Source organism: Haliotis asinina, chromosome 2 (genome assembly GCF_037392515.1).
Source record: "Haliotis asinina isolate JCU_RB_2024 chromosome 2, JCU_Hal_asi_v2, whole genome shotgun sequence".
NCBI classification, from domain to species: Eukaryota; Metazoa; Mollusca; class Gastropoda; order Lepetellida; family Haliotidae; genus Haliotis; species Haliotis asinina.
The window spans coordinates 9,618,965-9,641,992 of record NC_090281.1 but is presented as its reverse complement, the minus strand read 5'-3'; the positions used below and the strand labels follow the sequence as shown (position 1 = coordinate 9,641,992).

Here is a 23,028-nt window from a genome sequence, read left to right as displayed (position 1 = left end):
CAAGATCCTTAGTGGCCAGAGAGAGAGATCACATGTGACCTATTAGCCTTCTTAATCTGAAAAGACTCAACTATTTTGTACAAAATGAGAAATTTTTCTAATTTAACTACCAGTTGTACTTACTTGAGGAATCTGAATACATCATCATCCCCATCATAGTTAAGTCAGCAAGTATTCTAACCCTGAAAAAGCACATGCAGTGTTAGCAAAGAGATCTGAAGACTTAGGCTTTGTCTTAGCCTTAGTGCTTAGAGGTGAAGCTTCATGGGTTTATGCTTGGCAGAGTCCTGTGAATGTAGACAGATCTGATCTATTTCAAAGATGTTCATTGAAGGTGATTTTAGGCTTTCTTAAGCCTCATTTTATGAGATTATGTGGTCATATTCCTGGCACTCATTGCAGCAATGTGTCATTAATTTACAAGACACTGTGTCATGTGTCAACTGAAAAGTTATTTTTGAACTACCATATTTCCTCTAATAATTGCAGCGTATGAAGTGTACACATTTGCTTGTTTAACACCACACTGTATGATTATCCCAGCTCACTGACCTGTAAATACTTAAGTGGACTAGGTTTCTGTTGTTCAAAGCAGTCTGAGCAATTTGGTGATCAAAATGTGTTTTGATTGATCCTCTGTGATTTACTGTATATACATGCACATCTTTGGCTTCCTGTAATTCTGGTGCATATAGTATGTTTTGTACAGTAACTTTTGTACATCTGTCTTTAATCACCTGAAGAAGGAGCAAGAAGTAATGTTATGTTATAAAATAACTAAGAAATTATCATCCAGAAATTTGTCTTATATGTCACGTTATGTGCAGGCGTTTAATTATGGCATCCTATTGCTTCATGTGGTCATCTCATTGTGGCCATGGGTGGCCCAGCAATTAAGGCGCTGTTAGTAACGTTCAGTTCCCAGACTGATTGTCTGTGATTGCAACAATAATGTGTAGAAAGGTTTTATGATCCACAACAATCAAATGACATCACTGTAGTCTCTACCTCTGTAGTTTGAAGATTGACATGGGATGATAAATAGAATATCATCCTTGTGTCTTTTTAAATCAATGCTTGTTGATACAATGTTGTATTCTTTGGTAAGCCTTTTAGTGTCTTTTGGCTAAGACTTTTGGTGATATGAATTCAATATCAATTTCACTTGCTTGAGATTCTCTGTTTTGATATAGTCATTTGGGCTTACTGATAATGGTTTTGACATTGTATTCTTTTGTTTCAGATGACAGCCTTTGTATCAACAAGATATCATCTCCCAATGGAGACGAGTGGATGTGACAAGTCCTTGTACCGAGCACCCAGCATGTTCCGAGATTTCAAACTCAAGAGGAAGCGTGTTCAAGACATTTTTGGAAGCGACACTGATTCTGGAACACACAACACAAAACTGAATGAGTCAAGCGACTGTGACCGTCAGAGTGATGTGAGCAGTGAAAGTGTAGACAGTGCCTATATATCTGATCGAGCCAGTGACATCAGTGACAGACGCAGCATTGATGAACCGCCACTGAAAACGTGCCGAACATCTGAAGATGACAGTGCAAGAAAGTTTGATAACTTCACACAGCAGATTAAAAACTCTGAACCAGGTGGGAACAAGAACGTGTCAATGGGAATGACATATTTTGGTTTCCCACCGGCATATGTGAACATGTTGCAAAATCATGGGGTGTCCCAGGTACCAGGACTTGTCCCCACTGGGATGAGATTCATCCCAGTTATGGGCGCCATGCCGGGCTTGATGCCGACATCGTTGCCCAACATGTCAACTCCTATGTTTGTTGCAGCGCCCCCTACTGGGTTCATGTTTTCAAGCAGTGGGACGATGATGGATAAAAATGTGCCACTATTCAACCTCCCAAGCAGCAATGGAAGCCACATAAACTCAGCATCTGGATCCAGCCTACAGAAGCTTGACAGTTCAAGTAACTTCAAATCTTCAAAGGCAACAGGGAATGAAAAGTTCTGCAAGGAACAAGACTTTATTGCTCATTATACGAACGGCAAGTTTGTATATAGCGGTCACTTGGCTGAAAAGGACATTCGCCCAAATGACCGCTCAACAGACCAGTCAGAGCACAAAGACTATGATTCTGATCCAGAAGAACAAATGATCTGTGCCATTTGTAATGACAGAGCGACAGGTCTGCACTATGGAATCATCACATGTGAAGGGTAAGTATTCCTTGGAATTGTATTGCAGTGTTGCAAACTGTGCCTGGTTGTGAAATGTATTGCAGTGTATTGCCATTGACATCTAGCAATATTTGTGTCCTATTTCAAACCGCCATCATATGACATCCCAAGAAACTACAGGTGATTGAGTCCGACCACTACCATCTGTCAACTTTCTCCATTTATCATTACTTTTTCATAGTTGAATAGCCTGGATGTCATTCTAACCATAGTAACAAATTAGGGAATAATAACAGTGAATGATAGTAAAAGTGATTCATGAAAATTCAGTGAATATAAATATGAATGTTGAAGAATTGCGTCATAATAATTGAAATGCAATGATAATTTAACATTGGAAACACTTCCAGTAAAACTCCCATGGAATTATTTTTTTGTCAAAGTGATACTGCCTTTAGCATTGAAAAAAATATGTTTTAATTCTGAACTTTCAAACTCTCAGGTCAGCAGATCTGTAAACCAAGAGAATTGATCATTTTGCGACCTAAGCAAATAATGACCTTTCACCAAGGTTTTTGAAAGAAATTGCAAACATTAGAGTGTCTTTTATCACTAACTAAATCCAGTCCCTGGGGCAAAACTGTTTTTGGTTTGGGCTCAAGCAAAATCCCCAGATACTCTTTAGGGAATATTCAGGAATAGAAAAAGTTATTCTCAGCCAGTTTTGAGCCAGTTAAGGTAATTGAAATCCGTTACCCAATGAAACAAGTTAATGTCCTCCTTTACCGTCTTTACAATCCCATGCCAAAGTATTAGCAGGATCCCAGACATAGCCACACCAAGGCCGCCAGCGCTGTTCATATTTGCCGACAAACTAGAGCATTGACATGGGGTGGAACTAACACAGGGTCACTGTTAAAGTCCAACCCAAATATAAGATATCCTAAACTATATGTCCATAAAAACAAGCCGTGTTGAATGCCAAGAACTGCGGAAGTGTCTTTGAAATACAAAAATAAGTCAGAGAAAAGCATTTTTGAATGAAGACGTGTGACAATCTATTTTTGAATTTAGAGGTTCAGAAGCTGTTGCAGGTGCCCTTTTGGTCTTTGTTCTTGGTGAGGATACTTTGATGGCAAAGATTACTTTTTTTTCATTTTTGTCTTTGTTACTTTTTTAATACATCAGGGGCAAAACAAAAAAAAGTGATTTTTTGAAATACATGACTGACCTATATTATATAATAATAATATACTAATGGATTGTAAGAATAATTGATTTGGGTTCTGTAAAAAGTGCATGGTTTTTAATATTGTCCTCTTAGCGTGATATTTGCCGTAGCTAGTTGACACGCTCATGAAGAGTATTTTATCATTGTGGAGATGTTAATGATTTGGTCCTCTTGTTATATTTTGATAGGAAACATTACAAGCTTAGTTTTTCAGTCATCTCAGTGACAGTAACTTGTCATGTATTTTCTCAAACTAGTTCAAAAGTACTGATTTCATCCACTACATGGTGCGTAACAATTGCTATTTCCCTTGTATGTGTTTTACTTACTGTTATTATCACAACTGTCATGGTGATCTTTGTCAGGTATGTATTTTACCAAGTTTCTGAAAGAAAGCGCAAAACGCAAATGCTGCTGAATTTGTTACGAGCCAATAAATGGCTATGTACCAACTAACACAAGACGTAAGTTTTTTCATTTCATTTTAGAATTCTGTTTCTTTTAGAACCCTTCACAAAATTGAACTGACGAAAGCAAAATACACTTTTTGTGAACACAGTTCACAAAGCTGATTACCATTAAATAGCAGGCCCTTGATGAAGTCAGTTGCACTTTGTACCCAAAGTAGAGGTAGTCATCAGAGTAATGTATCATCCATACCTGAAAGATTTTCTGATAATCTGGATAATATGACTTTGAGCTCCACCCAGTTGCTGAGCCTTGACAAGGCATACATCTCTTTGTTGTTCAGTGATGAAGTTAGTGGCCTGTGCTCACTAACATACTTCCCCTGTGCATGTTGTGTTATTTCAGTATTAGTTTTAGACGTCTTCTCCATTGAGATTTTTCTTTGATGGTGTAAATATTTTCAACTCGGAGATATCTCAACATTTTGTTATCATGTTGCACTCTATGAAGTAATCTTAAACCATACATATATAAGTATGTTTCTCCTTCTCCTGTTATCAGTTAGGTGAAAGTCGTTTCTACAAGGCAGGAAGTTTTTATAAGATAGGTGTTTGATGACATTTGTCCAGAAAGTGGTCTTTATTTCATGAATAACTCAGTGCAGGTTCGACTACTGGTAAAGAAGTAGTGTAACTTTATTTACACACATCTATGTCAAGCATGGGAGTTGCGATTGTCTCCATACTACGACTGAAATAAGTCTATGTTAAAGTATGGAAGTTACGATCATCTGCATATCACAACTGAAATAAGTCTACATTTAAGTATGGGAGTTACGACTGTTTCCATACAACAACTGAAATAAATCTATGTTAAAGTATGGGAGTTCTTATCATCTCCATACTATGACTGAAACAAGTCTATGTTAAAGTATGGGAGTTACGATCATCTCTATATGACGATTGAAATAAGTCTGTCTTAAAGTAGGGGAGTTACGATCATCTCCAAACTAAAACTGAAATATGTCTGTTAAAGTATGTGAGTTACGATCATCTCTGTATCACAACTGAACTAAATCTATGTTAAAGTATGGGAGTTACGATTGTTTCCATACAACGACTGAAATAATTCTGTGTTAAAGTATGGGAGTTAAGATCATCTCCAAACTACAGCTAAAACATGTTAAAGTATGGAGTTCATATCTGTATCACAACTGAAATGAGTCTATGTTTAAATATGGGAGTAATGATTGTCTCCACACTACAACTGAAGTAAGTCTGTAACAAAATGTGGGAGTTAAGATAATCTCTGTATCGCCACTAAATGAAGTCTGTGTTAAAGTATGGGAGTTCCGATCATCTCTTTACTATGACTGAAATAAGTCTATGTTAAAATATGAAAGTTACGATTGTCTCCGTACAATGACTGAAGTAAGTCAGTGTTAGAATATGGGAGTTAAGATCATCTCTATACTATAACTGAAACAAGTCAGTGTTAAGGTATGGGAGTTACGATCATCCAAGTGTTGTGAAGTCACTTTGTGGTTTGGGAGTTCTACATGTATTCAATCTGCTTCAGCTGCAAGGGTTTCTTCAAGCGGACAGTCCAGAACAAGAGGGTGTACACTTGTGTGTCTGACGGCGACTGTGAAATCAACAAGGCTCAGCGGAACCGCTGTCAGTATTGTCGCTTCAAGAAATGTCTCCAGATGGGCATGGTTCTAGCAGGTGGGTAGTTGGACAGTGAGCGAGTGAGTTTAGTTTTACGCCATACTCAGCAATATTCCAGCTATATGGTGGTGGACTGTAAATAATGGTATCTGGACCAGACAATCCAATCATCAATATCATGAGTGTCGATCTGTGTGATTGGGAACCGATGACATGTGTCAACCAAGTTGGCGAGTTGGACCACCCGATCCTGTTAGTCATCTTGGACGACAAGCATGGGTTGCTGAAGATACATTCTAACCCGGACCTTTGTGGGTCGGTTGTTGGACGACCTCATGATTGATAAAGTGGATCATGTGAGCTTATGGAATAGTGTGAGTGAGTGATAAAGGTTTTTGCCAGCTTTTGCTGTATTCCAATATTTCCATGGTAGGGCACACCAGAAATGGAAATGGGGTTCACACGTTGTACCCACATGTAGAATCGAACCCAGGTCTTACACTTTTCAACTGCCAAGCTACCCCATCGACTCTTCTGATTAGATGTCTGGAATTTGTGTCATAGTTCATTTCACTTTGTAAGTAGGCTAATCTGTATATAACTCAATTTCATTTTAATAAACAAAATGAAGAAAATATGTAATCTTATCTTAAACAGCCTCTGGTCCATGTGACATGATGTAATCAGTTTGTGCCACTAACAGTGGATTGTGTTATGTCATGTTGGTTCAACATCGAAGGTATGTGATATCATCATTGTTAACCTCACCATTCAACATTAAGTAATTCTTAACTGTGCATAAAAATGTTATAAGGTCATAACTCTCAACCTTTATCCATTCAGTGGCTAGTAAAGGGTGGTAGGGTATTTGTTAAGGCCCGTCATGCTGAAGACCAGTTTTTGATGGTTCCACATACGAGAACGTGTCAAGTCTGTGCTTGGTGTTCCCCACTGTGGGAATATTGCGAAAATAATCCCTCTTTCTCTTTCTCCCTGTCTCCGCCCTCTCTCTCCTTTTAAATTCAACTTTCAACGACTGTCAACATCAGTATATCTTCAGATGGCATTTCATGTTATTCTTTACTCTTTGCGAGTCATGTTATTGTTTTTCGCAATAATCTATCTGTAGAGCAACAGATTTCAACAGGTCTGAATGCAAGTTCACCAATTTCCTTTTGTTAATCGTGTCAAGAATTTTCTGTTTAGAAATGGGTGGAAACGACTGAATCAATTACGGACGCTAAAGACAAACAATGTTGGCGAAACGTTTCTTTGGTTGCGAGCAAATTTCTACACAATCAGAGCCGTGTCTCTGGAAATGTGACACTTCCTATTATATGTTTGGAGCGAAAGGTGTTGGACTAGACTTGACAAATATTCCACCTAAGTTTGTTTAATATTCTCCATATCGGGCCTCAGATAAACACTAAGCCGGGAACCAGTCATTGTTTGGCTCGAAGCTGATTCTCACAAAGTCTAAACAATGCAGTTCAAATGTAGGCTTCTCTGAAATCTATTGTCATGTTTAGTCTGTAGGCGTTTACATGTAGCGATTGCTTCCAGGAATGTTTGTTTGCAAACAGTGTTACAGAAACAGACATTGTCACACATTGTTGTACGATCTCTGGTGGGTCACTGGCTGCTTGACCTATATTCCACTTCCTGGTTGAAACAGGAAATAATACATTTATCACTAACACTTGGTGCTTTTGATTATTATTATTACCTTTTGCTTATATGAATAGTAATCTTGCAGAGAAGTAGTTTAAATTGTAGTTGTTGTCATATTCCCCCTCAAGAGCAGTTCATCAGCTCCACCCATCCACACCCATTAACCACACAAAGCCCAGCTCTATGTTCTTGTAGTGAAAACATCCTGCTATGGGGAGAGAACATTTTCATATTCAGCCACTAAAGTCTGGAATTTTCTGCCCAGTACCTCAAAGGCTGAATCATTGTCTTTGTGTATAATGCAAAACCGTCCTGTTCAGACTTGCCTTCTGTGCGTTATTTCTCCTCTTGGAAATGTGCATTTAGAGTTTGCACTGTACCAGTGTCTAATTTACTTTTTAGAAGACGTGGGCCTTTGGCCCATGGTTAATTAAAATAGTAGGGCATTTGCCATTGTAGGTGGGTCATCAGAAAAGACAAGAGAGACAATGCATTCACTCTGCAGTTCTAATGAATTTGTTATACAAAAAGCTGTTCAGTTGTATCAATTAAAGTGTTAATTTAAATTGAATTGCTGCCTTTTCTTTACCGCGAAGCATATTTTTCACTGCCATTTTCATTTGTTCCTTCAACGATTCAGCTTGCACAGCAAGTTTATGGTCAGCACTAATAGCGTGTCTCTTGGGTGTGTATGTACAGAAATTATCAGTTCAATGAGTGAAAACAGTATGTTTTCCATTTTTCAGACTAAGTGCACAATTCCTTTTGTTTTTACACTTGTAACCCACAGATACAAGCCTTCCCATTTCATTTTGAATGAACGGGTTAATGTTATGATCTCAGGTTTAACATCGGTTGGCGTATCATTGGCTTTTGATAGTTTCATCTCAGTTACTAAATTAGAACTGTTATCACTACACTTTGCAACAGTTTTGGCATTTTCTCTATCAGATTTTGTTCTTTTTGTCTCGAAAAATGCAGCAGCAAATGACTTTTCAGCTACACTTTATTTCGATAACTGCACACTGTCTTTTCAACTTCAGTTACTGCCCTTTGATATAGACCTGGGAAATACACTGGTAGGGGACGTAACTCTTAATGTATAACGAAACAGCATGCCTTGAATAAGCTACATATTACAAGCCCCATGCATTGATTTAGGCACTACATTAGATGTGGGAAATCATGTACAGCACTGTGGGGATTATTAATGCCGATTTATCGCTTGGAATTGTGAAAATATATTATGAATATTAAAGAGTTTGAAGAGGTATGTTTTGATATGATTGATTTGAGTCAAATTATTTTTAAAGTGCGCTAATCAGACCCACCTCGTTAAGGAACAGTGTGTCATTTTTAGCTATCGTGCTAGTGGTGAAGGCACATGGTGTAAACAACAAACATTTGATGTTATACAACCCACTGACCTTGCTTTTTTTATTCACCATGCTTAGATGTTCAACTAAAACAAAACACAATAATTATTCCAACCATGTCAACTCATTTGCATATGCATCTGTCATTTCACATTTCCAGTCATCGACCTATTCTTCCATATGAACCCTACCATTCCAAATTGTCTATTAGTCATGCTTATGGTGTAGGGACACTGTGCAGCTTTACAGAATACTAATGGATGTGTGATGTTTCCAGCTGTGCGGGAAGACCGAATGCCAGGGGGTAGAAACTCAGGAGCGGTGTACAACCTCTACAAGGTAAGTGTTTTTCCATTAGTCCATGTCTCCTATACCAGGTCTGTCTTCATTGTAGGCTTCATCAAAATAATAGGGATGCGTATTGGGTATTGTAGAGAATTTTCATATTTCATTTTGCAGTATATTGTGATGAGAAAGCATGTATTGTGATATGTATTGCACCCAAAAAAAGCCCCCAAAACAGGAACAACAATAATCAGCAACTGTTAACCGAGTTAATGCTTCATTTATAAAGGTAACAACAAGGAAACGAACAATATACCATCAACAGTGGTTACTACTTTCAACTAGTTTCTTCACTTTAAAAAAAAGTCCTCAGATTTCAGACAGCCTGTTGACACAATCAGGACTTATCAGAGATGATTGGTAATTAATGAGTAAATATTTTAAACATTCAGATACAAAACACTGGAAAACACTTGAACAAAAATTATGAAGACAGATCCAAATCGAACTTAATTTCAAGTGTGAAAAACGGAAACATCTGAAGATTTCTGAGTGTTACAAAGTTTTCAGAATGCATGTTGAAATACCGGTTTTTGATCAGCATATCACAATGCGTGTCAGTTTCATGTCTGAACCAGTAAATATCGGAAAACCGGTTAAATTGTGCAGCCCTTTTAGATTGCAAAGGGAGCCTTTTCATCCAGATAGTTGCAACGGGTGGAAGTCTCCACTAAATCATTGGACTTTTATTCTCTTTGTGTTACAATCATTTTGTTACTACTTTATGTTGGGTGAATTGTGCATGTTTTGGTTCTTTTGTCCTGTTTCTTTTGTTTTTTGTCCAGTTTCTTTCTTTTGTTCGTTTTTCATGTTTAATTGTATGTCTCAAACAGAGTATAGTATTAACCTTTCTCTCAGTTTTATTTCTTGTGTTGGACTGAGTCCCACCCATGACAGCACGTTTCCCATTTACTAAACCCATCACACTTCTCCTTGCCAATGCTTAACTTACATTTTTCTGAATAATCTGAAGAATTTCTCTTTTAGAAGGCTGGTTTTTTTTTTCAAAGATACTTGTTTTCCACTGATTTTTGTGCATTCAAAACTGAGTATCACTCAGTATTGCACATGATGTATCATGTATATATACATTCGCGTCCTCTGGCTGACTTCAGCAAGCAAGTGCCAGACTGATCACAAAAGAAACAATCCAGAAAAAATATATGTAGAGATCACATTAAAAAGGGAATCCCAATGACCTAAATAATGTGTAAATTATGATTTTTATGGAAGAAAAATTGGGCATCCATGCAATACAGCAATCAGAGTGTAGTATGAACTTCACCTAAGCCTATTTCATTGCTGTATTGGTATTAATAGACTATATGGGTATGTAATGATAAGACTTAAAGACTAGAAACTTTGGTTTATTTCATGAGTAAGTATTTTGTTGGCACATAAAAATTTTTCTTCTCTAGTGTTTCCTTGCATAGAGACAGGAGACAGATAATTTGCATGCAAAGAATATGTTGAGTTCTAAAAGTAGTGACTATTAAAACATGTTCGAAACTTATTACAAACTCAGTGCTTCTCATGTACATGGTGGCAGTAGGAGTTCCAATAACTGATCATGTTTTCTAACAAATTTTTTCTTTCTAAGGTAAAGTACAAGAAACATAAGAGACGAGATGCAAGTGGGCGAATGTACAAGCAACGAGTGGCACAGATCAAGGTGAATTGTGATGGTCAAATTGCCACAGAAACAGTTACCGGGGGTTACAAGGAACCAATAAACTGGCCAGCCGTTGCCAAAAGATCTCAGAACATGCCACACAATCAGACTCACTCTGTGAAAACTTCACAAAGTCATGTGATGGGAAATGCCGTACCACCAATGACGATTAAAGAAAACATGCACATGTTCCCAGGAAGTGAAATGTACGATCGGAGAAGTGACACACAGCTCCGCATTCTGAATACGCAAGTCCATACGGACACCGAGTCTCGCATGAGTGTTGACGACAACAGTCACACGCATGGTGACGAGCGATCGTTCATGGACTCGCCAGGTTCCTACCAGAGCACAGCTCTGTTGTCCCCCGTGTCCAACACATCGTCAACATCATATCAAGCTCTCAGCCCTAACAGCAATCCTGACTCCGAACATCTCATAGATGAACTCATGCATGTTGACTCTTTACTGGGCATTGCGGAATCGTATCGCATTGACCAGTTCGCAGGCAGCGAGGACTCCGTGGCTCAGACCCTGTGTAAAATCGGGGATGATATTGTGGTGAAGCTGGTCCAATGGATCAGACAGCTGCCATTCTATAGGGAAATCCCAGTGGACGTTCAGTCTCAGATTCTCACCAACAAATGGCATGAGCTTCTGCTCCTGATAATGACAGCGTATGGAGCCGTGAATACAAAGCCTGAAGATGAGACTCCGTCATACAATGACCTGTACCAGCGTAACATGCAGAAAATGCAGTGGTATCTGAACAACACATTTGGGAAGTCTTTCTCCATTGACCAGCTGCACTCCGAGATTGGCGATGTGATGGAGAAGGTGACCCACATCATGTCATCCTTCTACCAGATGTCACTGTCACTCCAGGAGTATGTGTGCCTGCAGATCATCCTTTTGTTAAATCACAGTAAGTACCCTTTATACTTGTTTCTCATTGATCCAGTGATTGTCGTGGTGGTGACAAGTCACTTACACATCTGTATTAAATGATGGCAAGACTCTGGTAAAGTCTCGGGAAATTGAAAATGAAAACCATGTTTTTTTCATATGTGAAAATATTAGCATATACAGGATGAATTTCTCACATCTTCAAAATGTTTATGATGGACAACTAGCTATTCCAGCTATTTTCAGTTCTAAAACATCACATAATCCATACACCTGCTAAGTTCTTTCACCATATCTTGAAACTTGCAGCAACCTCTGTACACTGATATTGAGCAGTGTCAACTTCTTCAAATGAATTGTAAACTGTATTATATGCCACTGTACATACATTACAAATACGACTGTCTGTCTGTCCGTCTGTATAATTCTTGTTGGAAGTCTCAATAGTTAGTGATGATGGCAGTTCTCCATAGTAGGTGATATGTCTTTAGATTTCATGATGGCAAGTCTCTAATATTAACTGTATTTATGTAAAGTCTGTTTAGAGCTGTCTTGTCTCCATATTTAATAAACAGTCTATTTTGCTCATCTGAGAAGCTATTGTCTGTGATAAATCTCTGAAGTTCATTGTAACAAGACTGGAATTAACGGAATTCAGGACAAGTCTCTATTTCATGGCCAGTTTCATAGCTCACTGTAAGTTTCTACAGTTCGTAATGAATCAATAGTTCATGATAGCTCTATGTTTCAAGGTAAATCTTCATGGTTTATGACGAGTCTTTATAGTTCAAGCTAGGTATATTCAGGATTAGCTTCAGCTGTGCAGTAGTGTTCATCTTAGCGCTGAGTTTGTATTGTGAGACGGACCCAAAGATACTAAGTACAAGTGTGGCTTGGAACGTTAGTAGGACTCACTGCTGCTACCTTTTTTCGTCCTTAATCTCATGTTTCCATGTGTAGATGATGCAAATCCCAGTCCGGTTATGGAGAAGGTGCAGGATCGCTATATGACCGGGCTGCAGACGTACGTCCATACACATTATTCTAACGAACCAAACCGCTTCGGGGAGCTGTTGCTGCAGTTGCCACAGATACAAGCTGCATCCTCCCTCCTACTGAAGAGCAAGATGATATACATCCCATTCCTCCTCAACTCTTGAATCATCGTATTCTGTACGTCTGTTGTTGCCTGGACAATCTGATCAGAGAACTCACATGATGGTGTTTTTTTAAAAGTGATGAGGACACTTGTGAAAAATTTTGTAAATTTCACGTATATTGATGTTGATACATGATCTGTTTGTAAATATTTCACATGAAGTTATCTGAAATTGTTATTGCAAAAGTGTTTTCAGAAATGAAGTTTCTGCTAATTTATTTACATACATGTCACATGTGATAGAAACATTTTATACAGTCGTGATAGTTTTCAGATTTAAACAAGACAATCTCATTTTTACTCCTATCATCAATTTTGAAACATATATGTTAAATCTATATTACAAAGAACAAGGAAGTTTGAATTCATCTGCTGGTTTGTTGTAGACTCGTGTATTGTGAACAAGGTTCAGGCAAAGGGAGATAAACCATTTTGTGTTAATCCAGGAAGTCATTGGCTGTGTAAATCTCCAAGTCCATTTAGTTGTTCATGTAGCATGATATAGCTCCTAGATTCTGGGTTTGAATCCCAGATTTAGTGTCATATAAGTTCAGTTCCTCCTGGATTCTGCGGCAAATTTTTAAGGATTTCGCTCGGCAAATTTATGCAGTTTCTGCACCCTATTTTTCAATATTCTGCAAAACATTCTGCGGTTAAAACATTTAGGGAAAACAAAAACATTATACAGACCTTCATAGTTTAATTCTCAAACACAGATATAGTGTTAAGTCAACAGTACACATCACATCTTGAGTTAGTTTGATGACAAAGCACCAACACCTTTTTCTGTTTGAGAATTTGTAACTTTGATGCATCTTTTATGCAACTTCCAGCTTCATGCAAATAGCAATTTTATATTTAAACTAAATCTGAAATAATTTCAGTTTTCAGAATGATCGATTTTGAGAACATACTTGCAGTGTCAAATTCATATAATATTATTGGAAAGATGCCTAATACTTTATTAATAAAGCATCTTCAATCATGATTATTTGGAAAATGTTGTCACAGTACATATGTCAATTCGTTTTATGTATAACCAATCCTACTTTTGACATTAACTCTGCTTTTCATTTCAGCTGTCAGTCAGTTTTCACTCACTTTTAAAATAAGCAAATTCCACTTCAGTAAAGTGGCAAATTCTGCACAGATTCTGCAAGAAAATGCGTTTTCCGTGGTCCAGACGTTTTTCTGAATGGTAAGGTAAATTCCGCGATTTTTTCTGCAACTGCAGAATCCAGGAGGGACTGTAAGTTAGTGGGTTTGTTAGCACTATGCCTACACTATGGTTTTAACTAAATTGGCTCACATCTAAGACCCACGTTCAGGGTGGCACTCCCACATCAAGCTGGCTTGCTGTGATATAACTGAAATATTGTTCAATACTGTGTTTAACCCCGATAACTCACTCCAACGGCAGGCTGTATAGAACAGTCAAGCAAACAATCAAACTCTGCTGACATTAATGTAAGTAGGCTAAACAAAATTTAGCTTGTGAACATACTTGTAGTTGGTAGTTCTAATCTAAAAGGCTAAAATTAATGGCTATAGAGGCCATGCATTAACATACCCTGATGTGCTGTGGCAAGTTATTTGTCAGGAAAATCTGAGACACGAGAGTATGGATATGTACATGCTTAAAAATGCTTTTATGGAGTAATTATTAATTCTAATATTTGGGGCTGCTGAAAATATTGTCATCTTGATTTTTATACCGTTTGAATCCATAAAGCAATCTCATCAGAACTTATAAAGTTCTTTGTAAAGGAAAAGGTCAAAATGTGAGAATTTTGAAAGCTGTTTGTATAAAATGAAAAGCAAAACTATCGCATACTACTACAAACAGTTAGAAGGAAAAAAATTAAGTTGAATTTTTTAAACCAAATTTCATTCTATGAAACAGATTTTGTGTCTCTAAAGACCGATATAACCTTCACTCTTACAGAGAAATTTTTATTTATTAAAATGCATTTTAGTTTCAGATAAGTATATGTCAGGAAATGATATATCATAAAATCTTAACAAGCACAGCTTTCAGTTAACAGTATTTTTTGCCTTATTTGAACTATAGATTTTAATTGTATAAAACACAATACCTCAAAACACATCCATGTACCTATCCATCTTCCTTTAAAACACTGAAATGAGCACATTTTTGGAAGGCCATACTTATTAAGCTAGTATGCAGACAAAAAACATGTTATAAGCCACTTCTTTGTATTTTATTGTTGAACAGGAGAGAAAAATCACGATCAGAAAGTATAGGCATGTTAGGTTGAATTTCTTTATCCAGAATATAAGTACATTATTACAAAATCTGAGGAAGTTAAATTAATTCTTAATTTTATACATAATAATTAAAGTATTTGAAAGAATAATAACTCATTACCTTCTGTTATATATTGCCAGGTTCAAACGTAATATTGACCTGAAAAAATGATAGGTTTATTGTAAGACCATTGTGGACACACCCTAGTCAGTAGATGAGGCTCGGCCACACCTTAGAAATCTCTGCTCATCATGTAATGCTCTTAATAGACAATTCTTTTTTCTAGCATTGTTTGATGTGTGGTGTCCTTTCTAGCTGTAATCAATACAATTCATTTATAGATCATCTTTTATTCCCCATATTCATTGATGTCAGAACTCACTGATGACAACAGCATGATGTTTTAGTCCTCAATTTAATCTAGAAAGTGAAGTAATGTATCCAGATGATATGTTGTACATGTAACATTAATAATACCACAGGGTCGTAGTAATATTTGACTCATTTTTTATTACAGCTCATAGGTTTTTTTCATTTCTCAGTTTATAAAGTACACCAACTTCTTCATAAAAAAACAAAATCACAGCAATTTGAACAGTATGGCAGTTATGAACATATAGATCTTTGGAAGTAAATAATAGAAATTGTTAATTTCACATTGTAAGTTTATGACTTTATGTTTTTGTTATTGTTTGTTTAGAAATTTAAAAAAAAAAAATCAGATGTTTTGTGGAGTTGTTTCATCTTAGAATATTAGAAAGTTCAAACATTCAGTAACACAGTACTGTTTTCTTGGATTAGCATTGCATATATATAAACTGGTGTGAGTAGCTGAAGACCAGTCCTTATATCTTCACTGTTATAGGAACCACATTTCTTACATGAAAGATTCCTTGCTAACATGGTCCTGCATTGAAAATGTGTTCTTTTAAAAGAGTACGGGTATAAACTCTTCAGTACAATTTTTTTGATAAATATTGTTTTATGTTCAAATGGTTTCAAGCTGAAACGTATTATTTGGATAATAACTAGTTTTTGTTTGTTTCTTTTTTTTTCTTCTCTTTTTTTTAAGTTCTTTTTCTTTAGATTTTAAACACGAACAAAATTGCTAGTTGTTAAATGTTTAAGTTGTCAAGTTGTATCAAGATAAACAGCCTAATTCCATGGAGAGTAACATTTAGTTTCTGGTTTAATGAGGACAATTCCTTTGATGATGTTTCTCTTTAATTATATTTTTGAACATTTTTATCCAGGAAAAGTTAGCGAGTTTATATACAAATGCTATTTTGAAGGTGTTATGTCAATTCAGCTATTTTATTTAGGATGTTTTATGAAACTTAATACTGAATGAAATGTAAATATTCACATAAAGATGCACTGTGTGTATTTCTAGAGTTGAATATTTTGTAAGATGTTTTTTTCCATTTTTACGCCAGAGTTTGTGTATGTAAATTGTTGTGACTTTAATGGGGAAATCATTGTTCTGTTGTGTAGGTAAAGATCATCTCAATTATATTGTCATATTCCTTTTTAACACAATAAAAGTGGGGGTAAAGTGCCTTGACATTATACTGAAGAAATATACTTTAAAAAACATGATTGTAACATCTTGTGTTTAGTTGTAGAAATCAGAGTAAGAATGTTCATGAATTTGTACATGTTATTAGGGTATAGGGCCATTATTCTCTAATGGACAGGCGACTGGAAGGATGGGATAGGATAAATGCCTATTTTGCCTCTGGAAATGTCAGATTTTACTTCTCCAGAAATGTCTGAAATTGTCCTATGAAAATTGTCAGGTGGATAATGATGACATAACTCACAAAAAGATAAGTTTTATCACACACCTGGAACTTTGCTATCATCAAGTGCATAGCATCATCAAGTCAAGATAAGTGTTTCAGTGAGCAAGGTTAAAATTATACCAAATAGTAATGCTGCTATGTGGTATCTCGAGGTTTAGTGAATGGTAAATAAATGGTATGCAATTTCAGCACAGCCCTATTTTGTGTGAGTGACTTGGGTTTTAAGCTGCTTTTAGCAATATTCGAGCAATATCACAGCACAGGACACCAGAATGAACCCATGCCTTTGGTGTGATGAGTTTAACCAAGAGGCTACACCACCTCCCCCAGCCCCATTTTGGAGCATTATTTTTTTTCAAGTTGATGACATTACCAAATCATTTGTTGAAATGTTTTAGGACACAACAGCAAGATTAGTAGATTGACTGAATATTCAAGTCAAACCCTGCTTCACTAAGAGCCTTGTTAGGTAATTTTGCTCAAGTACAAAGATCCCAACAATGTAGATACAGGAATGTACAAAGCACTCATTCATAGAAACACATCTGATAATTTTCATAGGTATTTGTGAGAGTTTTGATTGATTCTTTAATAATACAGATCTTATAAACCAAAATGGGTCTTTACCATATTTTGTCCTTCTTTTCTTAAAAAGGAGATAACTTTCAATGGGAGATAACTCTCATGTTGCAGCAAATTTTTGATCTCATGATCAGTATATTTAGTGTTTCCAATGTAGTATCTGTTAATTTTGATCATTGTGTTTCATATCATTTCACGACTGTAGATATATTTCATTGTCAAGTGTCTTTAAGTGATAGAAATATTGAACTTTCATGACATAGATATTTATCGTCAGTGCTTACACTTTCAACATTTATGGAACATTCTCAATCATCCAGATACTGAAAATATTAATCAGGTTAGAATAAGCAGACCAGTTCATCTACTTATCATGTGTATCTGACTACAACCATGACAATAATATGTGTGCCTTGCATACAGGATTTAGTGTATTTAGAGGACATTCATCAGTCTGCTGGTGGTTTCTTGTTTCCAGAAACTAGTTTGTGGAATAAAGTGTTACTGTACATTTTCTACCAACTATGGACGACACAAGCAGGAACCACCTAAGTACATAAGTCCATGGACATTTGTCAAGATCATGTTTACGTTTGACAAAGGAATTGTTTCGTGGGTATCTAAATGTAAACTTAAATTCCTGTTTTGGTTGAAAATAAGAAGTTTTGCACAATTGCGCCTCATCTAAAGCAGACTCTGTAATCCATAAAAAGAACCCAATATGTTTTGTATGTGTAAGAATCAAGTTTAGCTTGTTCCTATTGGTCTTTGGTATGCTATTCATGAGAATAGAGAGAATGAGGTTCCTTTCTCAACATCATTTTTCACTGGAAAGTAACAAATTGTCCTACCTCGCCCCTCAGTTACGTGGAAGGGTGCTCCAGAACATGACTTTAATGCAGCTTTCATATGCGGTTGTACAGTCAGGACTGCCTGCCCAGCTCCTTCTGAATGAATGTCTACGTATCTCACTTCTCCACTGTAGCCTTAAACTACTGGTTCATGCAGTAGATACTTGTCATCAAGTGCCTTTGTCTTTACTTTCTGTCTCTTGCTGAACAGAAAATGTGTTCAAGGGAGATAACTCTATTTACATCATAATACACTTTGGTCTCTCTGTTCAACAACCTATTGTTTGTATGGTGGTTTCAGAATATGTGAGAAATTTTGAATTTTATATCAGTCTTGAAATTTTCATATTTATTTTAGAGAAAAATATCTGTCATTGTAATATACTTCATTGTTAAGTTCATCCATAAACTGAAATCATATGCAAGGAGACTAATTTTGTCAAAGCGGGGGTGTTCAGTTACCTTGCTTGATGTTTGAAAACAATGCCAGGCAAGTTGGAAAATAAACGCTTTGTGGCAACTCTGCAAGGTAGAAAGTCGGCTTTATTAATTCTGAAAGATGCAGCAGGTGTTTTTGTTCTGATGTGAAACAACTTGACAGGTTGATATTTGCTGTGCACATCCCCCATTAACTGTTGCTTCCGTATACAATTTTGCACAAAAAAATATTTTATTCTAATTAAGCAGGGTAGTAGATTTTTAAGTTTGAATAATTGCATTTGGGCAAATGGGAGATTTTGGCATTGGAACACCCCTGGCCAGTGAGTTAGACTGTTTTGTTCAAAACATGATTGTATGTATGAAAAACAATCGCTTCAATCACACAAGGTGGAGTTAGAAGTTATTCAAGTGAAATGAATTCTCATTGGTTGTAAAACACTTGCGAAGTTTTTAAATGGCAAAATTGCCAATGTTTTTTTTTGTGCCAAATGAATTATATTGAACATGTGTCACAAATTATATATTCTTGAATACATCTTCAAAGCATGTTAGGGACTGACATTTCCTGACCTTTATGTGTGGGTAATTAAGGAAATTTTATCACAGTATCAATTATAAACAGAGCCGAGGTTCCATTAAGAAGAAAATGAGGAATGTATGCTGCTTGCAATACCACAAATTGAGACTTTTGTAAGCTCTCTGAGATGAAGAAGCCTTTCACACCATTATAATATCAGTCGTAAACCAAAATAAAGTCACGAAGTGAAGTAATACATTACAAAAATAATCTTTTTAAGACTTGTTCAAGGTAAAATGTAATTTGAAAAATTGACCTTTCTCACCAATTTTTCTGTACTGAATGAGTTACATGCTGTGATAAAACTGAAGAAAATTAGTATTAGCTGGAAGCTGTGGTAAAATCACTCAAATGGACACAAATGTTAGACTGTAACATTCCAGTGCTAAGAGTGCTCGAGTCATTGCTTTTTCTGTTTTCTGTTAATGAGCACTGTTATGAAGGTATTTACAGAGTATATGGCACCACTAAACTGGTTTTAATGCTTGTTGAGCATACTTGTTCTAAGAAGCTATTGTTATTTATAATGTAGCCAAACTCCTGTGTTGAATTGCAAGAAACTAAATCTAGTTTTCCAAAGTCATGAAAAAGAGTATTATTTTTGTTATGTAGGACCAGATCTTTTGCTTTCAAATACATTTTTAGTGATTTACTATATGGTGAGGTAAACCACCCAGGTTCACCATAGGTATCCAGGTGCATGCTTGTTGCCACTCTCGTACTTGATCCTCCACTGATATAAGAATAAGAAAGATAAAAGGAAGGACAGAGATTTTGATGGACTTGCAGTAAAGTAATGTGGAAATGTTTGTTTGCTAATCTTCGGGTGCTAACTGAAGAGGGACCTTGATATACTGCATTGTTTATTGTAGCATTGCTTGAGAGGCAGAGTTTTGTTCTGTTGTGGGTATTACATCAGTTTTATTGTGTCTACAGAGGTTTCATATTCAGGTCTCAGGACTGACGTGTGGAATCTTTTGTATTTCGAACTCCAGATTTCTTTTCAAGGAGACAGTGCTAAATTTTATCTTTGGCCAATTGTTCAATGTTGATAAAATATTTATGTTAATTTATAATTATTGTTAAGATTCATATCATTGTTAACTTCATTGTTTCCACGTGATACAGGTAGTTGCTGACAACGTTACTTAGTTGTATATATTGTTGTTAACACGAGTCCAGGTTGTTCTGTACAGTGACAGTTGCATGAGCCAGTTGGCTGGAATATATACAGTGTTCAGTATTTCGGATGTATATACACACCTGTCTTCATGTCGATATTAAGCCCAGACTCGCGTTGTCACATTTGCTTTTTGTAATATTGTGGAAGTTGGCTGTTGAATATTAATAAATATTAAATGGTATCACTGTTTTGTTTGTGTCATGAATTTATATATAATGCAGGGATTTCCATGTATTATTGGCCACAGTCGTGTGTCTGTTGACAGAGTCTTATTGACTCATGGCAGCTAATGTACATGCTAAAATAAAAAAGGTATATCGCGTTTAGTGGATTTTTGCCAAATCCATGATGTAACGATTTGCTGGAACCTCCAACATCATTGTCACTTACGTATCTTTTGTCTTTTTATTAAAACAATTACAGACTTGACATGAGCTCAGTATATGTCTTTTATGGACCCCCTAACAAACACTTCAACCTCAGATCTGTTAGTTTTGTTTTTGGGAACGGTGTTTCAAAAATGTTGTTTTTTAAACACCACTCTCAGGAATATTCTAGATCTGTGAGAATGGCCTGTAAATATTTGTAGATGTCATGAATGGTGATGTCAACATGCCTATTCAGCTAAAGATGTCCAAAGACATCATTCTGACACTAGGGTACTCCCCACTGATCAATAAGGTCACTTCGTATGTCCAGCATGGTTCCTGAAGCCCACTTTGGCCCAATACCCAACAAGACAAAATACATAACACTTCTGTTTTGCTTGTTTGATGCAAGACAGCTTTGAAGAAAGTTTCAGTTTCAAAAGAAACATTTATAGATTGACATATTTTAATGCACATTCCAACAATATATACACATTACATGTACAGATATTACATGTACAGAGAAATATGTAGCACAACAGCACAATGTGCTAGTCTCTTACAGCCTGAACTACTACTGAAAAGAAGTAAATGAACCACTGATATTTCTGTAATATTATAACAGGAAAAAAATCAGCGAGTTCATTAACTTCTATTGATGTGTTTATTTTGATTCTAAAAACTACAGGTGAGTGTAAGGTTCATGCATTATTCATGCCTGTCATGAATCATGACAGACTCGCTTCTGACATTTTCTAACCCAATCAGGGTAGAGGATGTCTGTTTGTTTAACCAATCAGAAACATGCAGAGCCATTAAAGAAACATTAATTATTTTGATTGGGTGTTAAAGTTCACTGAAATAATAATACTTTCAAATAATGATGGACATTCACCCTTAATATTGTCACTGACCAACTAGCAGCTTGGATTTGTAATTAGATTGTTAACATGAAACTTTAATTGCCCTGGATCAGTGCCCCTTTAAATAGCAGTGCTGCTTGGAAACTCAGGTATGTCACAATATTACAGGAATGTAGTGGTGAAAGCGGACATGACTGTAAATGTGTTCAGTCAGTTGTATCACAATGTCAGTTCATCACTTCAAGTTGAAGCAGGTTTTAGCCAGTTATAACTTCACTCAAATCTACAAGCAAATTGAGCTGAAACCAAGTGTCATAATCAGGTCAAAGTATAAGACCCTGACATGCCAAAGGTACACATCTCTGTGCAAGGACCAATGGGCCACATTTCTGGCTGATACTTCACACATCCAGCCTTAACCAGTGCTCTAGCAAGGCAGTGCCATTGTGCAATTCACGCCCCAAATATGAAATACTCTTGTTTTCAATGCTAGAGCATACAGATTGGAGCAACTTTTAGTATAATCCACAGGTCTTCCATAAATAGGTTACCCTGAATGGCAAAAGTTTGGACTGCACTGGCACACATTTTAGTATGTGTAGTTGATGTGCCAACTGGCAACTCTAAAAAATCCTTGCTGAAGCACTATCACAGACTGATCCACATAGCAAGCACATAATTCATCACAGTAAACAATGATCGTTCAGCTATTAACAGTGCTTTGTGGAACACTTCTGGGTCTTTGCCAGGTGATAATGCAAGTTTCCCTAGTCTATCTGGCAGCCAGCATCAGAAGTTGGGCTTGTATTTCTTGACCTCTACCATGACATGATGGATGTTGATGAGCTCATTGCGAATCTGGAAGTTACGTAGTGGTCCCTGCGAGAGAACCTTCTGAAAGCCGTGGTAGTACTGGATGAGCTGCGTCAAACCACCCTGCAATAGAACATTAATTTGAATACTAGTATCTCAGTACATATCACAGTGCATGTATAACTACGATTTGGACACAGAATTAGTGTATGATGACCTTCAGCATTGCAGCTGTAGCTAAAAGGTACCCTACAAGCATATCCTGCTGGGATCTTGGCACACATGAAGAGGCTGCTAAGGGTCGACAACTGACAAGTATTCTCACGAGAGATACAAGAATGTGGTACTGAGAATCCTTCAAAAGAATCTCTTTAGAGAAACAAAACTGAGGAAGCCATGTGTGCAGTGAGTGAGTGAGTGAGTGAGTGTGTGAGTGCGTGAGTGCGTGAGTGAGTGAGTGAGTGAGTTTAATTTATGCCACACTAAGCAATATGCCAGCTATATGGTGGCAGTCTGTAAATACTCGAGTTTGGACCAAACAATCCAGTGATCAAGGTTGATCTTCGCAACTGGCATACTGTGAAGTGTCAACCAAGTCAGCAAGTCTGACCATACGAGCCTGTTAGTCACCTCTTACAACATGCATGGGTTATGGAGGATCATGCTACCTGGATCTTCATG

At 36.7% G+C, this 23,028-nt stretch overlaps 2 protein-coding genes across 6 annotated transcripts in view; one reads left to right on the top strand and one right to left on the bottom strand.

Moving 5' to 3' along the window:
* The window catches only part of LOC137273225 (nuclear receptor subfamily 6 group A member 1-like), a 30,935-nt gene extending 15,353 nt beyond the window's left edge, over nucleotides 1-15,582 (top strand). For 3 of the 4 annotated variants that reach the window (XM_067805733.1, XM_067805734.1, XM_067805732.1), the window contains exons 2-6: nucleotides 1,244-2,196; nucleotides 5,375-5,523; nucleotides 8,791-8,852; nucleotides 10,459-11,455; nucleotides 12,397-14,456. In XM_067805733.1, the coding sequence (XP_067661834.1) occupies nucleotides 1,244-2,196; nucleotides 5,375-5,523; nucleotides 8,791-8,852; nucleotides 10,459-11,455; nucleotides 12,397-12,596 (2,361 nt within the window). In that variant the 3' untranslated portion in view covers nucleotides 12,597-14,456. Of the gene's footprint in view, nucleotides 1-1,243; nucleotides 2,197-5,374; nucleotides 5,524-8,790; nucleotides 8,853-10,458; nucleotides 11,456-12,396 lie in introns of all 4 variants that reach the window. The other variant, XM_067805735.1, reaches the window with a different exon arrangement.
* Nucleotides 15,583-21,119: 5,537 nt separating this feature from the next.
* LOC137273224 (vacuolar protein sorting-associated protein 52 homolog) overlaps nucleotides 21,120-23,028 on the bottom strand; it is a 34,597-nt gene continuing 32,688 nt past the window's right edge. For both annotated transcript variants that reach the window (XM_067805731.1, XM_067805730.1), the window contains exon 19: nucleotides 21,120-22,470. In XM_067805731.1, coding sequence (XP_067661832.1) covers nucleotides 22,324-22,470 — 147 coding nt within the window. In that variant the 3' untranslated portion in view covers nucleotides 21,120-22,323. The remainder of the gene's footprint in view (nucleotides 22,471-23,028) is intronic.